Consider the following 6266-nt stretch of genomic DNA (forward strand, 5'->3'; position numbering starts at 1 on the left):
CCTTCCCCAGCACAGCCGCTTTGAGGGCATCGTGTCGTAACACAGGGACTTCGGGCATACATGAAAGATCTGACCAGATTTGCTCAAGATATCGCTGACCTACAGAATACAGTTAAATATTCAACTTTGTGTTGGTTCAAACCTTTGGCTAGGGTCCTATCAGATACAACAATCAGTCACACCACACTCATGACATTGTGAAATCACTGTTGCAGATCCATAGGTCAATGTGACTACTAGGCAAATCATTTATCAGAGCCAATGGCTGTTCTCAGCTGCTACAGTATTACTGGATGATTTCCTGCCTAAAACAATCTAAATTAAACACAGCTATCAGTTGTTACTTTGCTATGCCCGTGTGACCTTTTCGAATTGACCTGATCAGCAGGCTGAACTCAAGTAACATCAGACCACTTCCGAACTGTACATAAGTCCCGGGAGCTTACTGTGCTCCACTGTGACTCCAGGACTGCTGCACAGATCCAGCCTTATCACTGCTTCTGCGCCGAACAGCGAACATCATGCAGTCCCTCATTGCTCAGCAACAAACTAACTTCCTTGTTGCCACCATGAGCAAGTATTCTTCAGCGGTGAAGAATATGGAGCAGACAGTCATGCTTCCCAGCCTCCTTCAAGACATCCCTTTGGAGGTCCAAGATGAAGCGAAAGATGCCACGGCCAGTTCGCAGAACTTGTATGAATGCTACATCCTGCTGAAATCCATCAAGGACACTGTGGAGAGCGGGCTGCTGCCCTTTGAAGACTTCAAACGGAAAATCAACAGTGCTCTCGACCTGGAGAATGAAGACGAGGCAAATTTAGAGAAACTTTTCTACGTTCACGTGAGGGGGCTCTGCACTGTGTTGAACACACTGACCAAAAAAGCCAACACACTGACCAGTAGGTACGAGGACATGATAGGATTCTCTTTCTAACTTCCACCCCCAGGGCAGCAACAGAGGTAAAGAAAGGCTAATCTGATGATGTACAGCCTGAAATAACGAAGCTGAGCCGAAAGCAGGGCAACTGGGTAAACTAACTTCTGCTTCGCTCAGAAACGTGTGACGGCCAAAGCCCAGGACCTCACAAACATGCAACTGGCAGGATTTGTCTGGGGTAATGATCGAGAATACACCTCTGGGTTTGTATTCATGAACACGCCACACGCTTTTTAAGAGATTTGAACTGAACTAATTTCCCCAGTCAAGAGACAGAAATGCTAAATGTTCAGCACTGTATGTAATTGTAAACTTTAGAATCTGCTGATGAAACCTCTCTTCGTGCAGAAACATTTTGGAAAGTTATATTGTGATCAGCAACTGTTACAACTGGAATGGTTTTCCTAATTGTTCTTGATTGGTATAATGTGAACCACACCCATTTCTCTCACTTACGGCCCAAGCAAAATAATAGATTGTTGTAAAAATGTGTGTTGTTTTCTCCTGCGTGCCTTTAAATTGCACATTTAGTTCTGGTAAAAGCAAAATACTGTGGATGCTGGAAATCTGGAATCAAAAACAGAAAATGATGGATAAAGCCTTTCGATCCGAAACGGTAACTCTGTATCTCTCCACCGCCGCACCCTGCTGAGTTTATCCAGCATTTTCTGCTTTTCCAGTGTCCAGTTGCTGCATTTTTCTTTACCCTTTTACCCAGAGAGGAGTTGAGAAAAATAGTCCATTTCGTCCTGGGGTTAAGGCAATGGGGCTTCTCCCAGTGTCCATTGTGATTCAGTGGGTCGAACATACCAGTGGGTTGCGGTTTGGGGTCTCACTCCCAGAGCCTGAGCACTGAATTTTCGGCTGACTCCCCAACACACTGGCTGCTCCGTCAAAGGAGCACATGTCTGTCCTCTCATGAGGCTGTCAACGATCCGATGATGCTATTTCAAAAAAGATGAGGGGAGTTCTCCCCAGGGTACTGGTCAATATTCATCCCTCAGCCAACAAACCAAATCAGATCTAGGGCACCCTGAGCTTGCCAGGTGAGTTTTATAATGCAAGTCCGTCCTCCTTCATTCCTTCTTCCGACTTTAAAGAAAGAGGCACCCGATTGGAAGGTGTTCATGAGTTGCATTTCACATAGATTAAACCCTAAACAATTCATTAGCTGTCCTGGGTGTCTGTGAGAGGGACATGCTTTTTGCACAGAATAGGGTTAAATAAAAACAGAACACACACAACCAGGAACACAATTGGGCTTTTATGAAGCAGGCTGGCATCCAGATAGGCAGATAGACAGCAAACAGAAAAACATTCCATTTATATGACACCTTCCACATCCTCAGGATATCGAAAAGTCTTTCACAGTCAGCTAGTCACATTTTGTTGAGGGATAATTTTGGTTTGGGGAAAGATTGTAAAAACAAGAGACCACACAGGCACCGTGCTTCTATCCTGGTTATAGGATATGATGCAAAGGGATTATCCTTTTAAAGGTATGATTCACCCTTGTGGGGATATTTCATGTTCTTCACTTTCTATGATTATGTGAATACAAGTTGTACTAGGTGACTCTGATCATTTTCTCATCTGATTGTGGAATAAAACAGTTCATGATTTGGACCAAACTTTGCATTTAGTATTAATTCAGATCTCCGGAAGAAATAAATGTCAAAAGTGCACAAATACCAACATGAGACCACAAGGTGTCGCTACTGTTACATATGTAAGTTATATTGTACATGTAACTATAGGACTCTGTGAATCAGTAAGACATTCAGGATTCTTAAGGAGGGAATTGATGCCACTGAGCACTGACTGAAAGCCGTCCACTGCTGAATTTGAAACAGTTGGATCTTCACAAAGGTAGACTGAGCTAATAAAAATACTTTTCCCTTCCCTACTTGTAATTAAAACACTTTCAAAATTAACAAATGTTACATTTGTATTGATAGTTCAATATAATAATTACTACTGATGAAATAAGAGGATGAGTATATCTATTATATGGGCAGCACGGTAGCATTGTGGATAGCACAATTGCTTCACAGCTCCAGGGTCCCAGGTTCGATTCCGGCTTGGGTTACTATCTGTGCGGAGTCTGCACATCCTCCCCGTGTGTGCGTGGGTTTCCTCCGGGTGCTCCGGTTTCCTCCCACAGTCCAAAGATGTGCAGGTTAGGTGCATTGGCCATGATAAATTGCCCTTAGTGTCCAAAATTGCCCTTCATGTTGGGTGGGGTTATTGGGTTATGGGGATAGGGTGGAGGTGCTGACCTTGGGTAGGATGCTCTTTCCAAGAGCCGGTGTAGACTCGATGGGCCGAATGGCCTCCTTCTGCACTGTAAATTCTATGATAATCTATGATGTCGAGAATGGAATGCTGAGAGATCAAGCAGAAGTAGGGTACTCAGAAGTGTTTGAAGAAGCGAGCACAGAGGAAGGACAACAGGGAGTTAATGAAAAATAAATTTGCATTTATACAACATGATTCACAAACTCAGGATGTCCGGAGGGCTTTCCTGCTGACCAAGTTCGATCGGAGTAAAAACTGAAAGTGCTCAGCAGGTAAGGCAATGTCTATGAAGAGAGGAACAGAGTACTGTACTTTAGAAGTGTGGCCATTGTTGTAATGTAGGAAACACCGAGTCAAGTTGCTTGCAGCAAAGTCCCACGAACATCAAAGGCTTGTTATCACTTCCATAGCTGTTAGGCATGTTTCCCCCTGATTTGTTTTATAAAATTCGATATAATATCTTAATCTCATTGGAAAATATCATTCCAACACTTGTAGGAGGGGGAATTTGAACAAGCAGCACACATATTCTGTTACTGCCTTATAGAAATGACAGATTTAGCATCTTTCAGGGCAATACATACAAAGAGGTTTTGTGAAAAAGAAAGCTGTATAATTTGTATAAAACATAAACTTATCAGAACACGGATAATTTAAAGCTTTATACACTGTGAGGTGAGGTCTTGTGGCGCAGTGGGTAGTGACCCTGCCTCGGAGCCAGAAACTCTGGGTTCAAGTCCCACCCCAGAACTATTTAACCTCATGGACTGAAGGTGAAAAAAAGCTAAAGAGAGTAGTTTGACTGCCAGAGGCTACCAAGATAATTTTGCCGATGATTAAGAGCAGACTGAAATTGGCTAAGTTGAATTTGTCCTGCTTTTTGTGGACAGGACATTCTTGGGCAATATTCCACTTTGTTGGGTAGATGTCAGTGTCACAGCTGAATTGGAACAGCTTGCCTAGGGGCAGCTAGTTCTGCAGCACAAGTCTTCAGTGCCACAGTTGGGATATTGTCAGGGCCCACAGCTTTTGCAGTCCCCAGTTCCTTCAGCCATTTCTTAATAGCACATGGAGCGAATTAAATTGGTGAGCACCAGCATCTCTGATGCTGAGGACTTCAGGAAGAGGCCGAGGTGGATCATCCATTTAGCAATGCGTGTTGGAAGATGGTTGCAAATGCATTCCGTCTTGTCTTTTGCAACCATCTGGCAGACTGGGGTGAGGATAGAGACGCTTGTGCACTCTTTTCCTCCAGTCAGTTGTTTTATTCCTCAAGAGCCAACCGGCCATCCTGGGGTGGGCCTCAAAGAGGCTGGGCATGTCTGACTGCTCCAGGATGTAGCTGTCACAGTCCAGTGAAAATTTCAGCAGTCAAGAGATCCAGTTTTCCTGAACCTGAGAACTAAGAATGGTGTGGGGACGCACACGTAACAGTGCAATAAACATATCACTGATATATAAACAGAAAATGCTGGAAGAACTCAGCAGGCTTGGCAGCATCTGTGGAGAGAGGAGCAGTTAAAATGTTCGAGTCCATATGACCCTTCTTCAGGCTCAAAATGATTCTCTCTCCACAGATGCTGCCAGGCTTGCTGAATTTATCCAGCATTTTCGGGTCGTATTTCAGATTTTCAGCATCTGCAGCATTTTGCTTTTCTGTCACTGCTGTATGGCATTTTGATTTTGCTGAAAGCTGCCCAGTCTTCATGTGATGTACACCAGGCAGCAGAGCAGCGGGAATATCAAGATTCAAGATGTAGTCTGATAACTCTCAACAAGCAATTAGGCCACCATGAATATAAACTAATTTCCAAACATTTGAATTGTATATCATAGAATTTACAGTGCAGAAGGCCATTCGGCCCATCGAGTCTGCACCGGCTCTTGGAAAGAGCACCCCACCCAAGGTCAACACCTCCACCCCATCCCCATAACCCAGTAACCCCACCTAACACTAAGGGCAATTTTGGACACCAAGGGCAATTTATCACGGCCAATCCACCTAACCTGCACATCTTTGGACTGTGGGAGGAAACCGGAGCACCCGGAGGAAACCCACGCACACACGGGGAGGATGTGCAGACTCCGCACAGACAGTGACCCAAGCCGGAATCGAACCTGGGATCCTGGAGCTGTGAAGCAATTGTGCTATCCACAATGCTACCGTGCTGCCCAAAATTCCAGTGTAGGTCCCAGCGAGATCTGAACTCACGACCCCTGGTTTACAAGATCAGTGCTCTAACCCCTGAGCTATGGAGCCACTGTATATATTCCAGTGTACATATTCGTATCACCACTATTTCAGTTCCGTAACTCAATACAGGGTACTTTCCAGAGTACAGGGTTCCTAACTTTTATCGGATGTCTAAAACTTCTTTTTTGGTGCTTCTACAGAAACCTAGCTTCTTTTTCAATTTTTTATTGCAAGTCATGAATGACCGGCGACTAAAATTGGGAATGTTATCCTCCAGGTTACGGGTTTTCTCTTTCTGCTGAAGGTTCTTTGTGAATGTTCTTTGAAAGAAAGATATCATCCTCAAAATAGCTTCTGCAGCTACACGCTGGAAAATTGGCTTTACTGATTTGGCACTGCTTGAAAGGAGCCAGTCAATATTGCTCATTACTAACCGCCTTCTGTTTCTCTGAGAATCCAAGTGTTAGAATTCTTTTAACAGAATAGCAGGCTATTAAAGCATAACAGGACCTGATCAGGAGAACCCAAGCGTAGACACCCTGGATTCTCCGATTCTGGAGCTATGTCCCCACGCCGGCGTGGGAACGGTAGCATTTTACTCCAGAAAAAATGGCACAGAACGGCTACCGATTCCCATTTTGCTAGGGGCTAGCATGCAGACAGCGTAGAGCACCCGGCTCTAACTGTCGATACAGCCCGGTGAATTGCTGGGTCCGTGGCCGTGCATGCACACAACGGCGGCCTTCAGCGGTCCTACATGGCGGAGGCCGCTCACGGACCTGGCCCCCGAAATAGTGCCCCCCCTTTGGCCAGCTCGTGCGCCCTGGACCATCCCC

At 44.9% G+C, this 6266-nt stretch overlaps 1 protein-coding gene across 1 annotated transcript; it reads left to right on the forward strand.

Annotated features, from left to right (window-relative positions):
* The first annotated feature begins 426 nt into the window (after positions 1-426).
* On the forward strand, positions 427-2569 carry LOC140392010 (mid1-interacting protein 1-B-like). The gene has a single exon (XM_072477150.1). The coding sequence runs from the start codon at positions 522-524 to the stop codon at positions 933-935; it is 414 nt and encodes a 137-aa protein (XP_072333251.1). The 5' UTR covers positions 427-521; the 3' UTR covers positions 936-2569.
* Positions 2570-6266: the final 3697 nt, after the last annotated feature.

This window comes from Scyliorhinus torazame, chromosome 15, assembly GCF_047496885.1.
Source record: "Scyliorhinus torazame isolate Kashiwa2021f chromosome 15, sScyTor2.1, whole genome shotgun sequence".
Taxonomy (NCBI): domain Eukaryota; kingdom Metazoa; phylum Chordata; class Chondrichthyes; order Carcharhiniformes; family Scyliorhinidae; genus Scyliorhinus; species Scyliorhinus torazame.

Excerpts from the sequence above, each read along its gene's own strand:
- LOC140392010 (XM_072477150.1), top strand. The coding sequence starts at position 522 with ATGCAGTCCCTCATTGCTCAGCAACAAACTAACTTCCTTGTTGCCACC.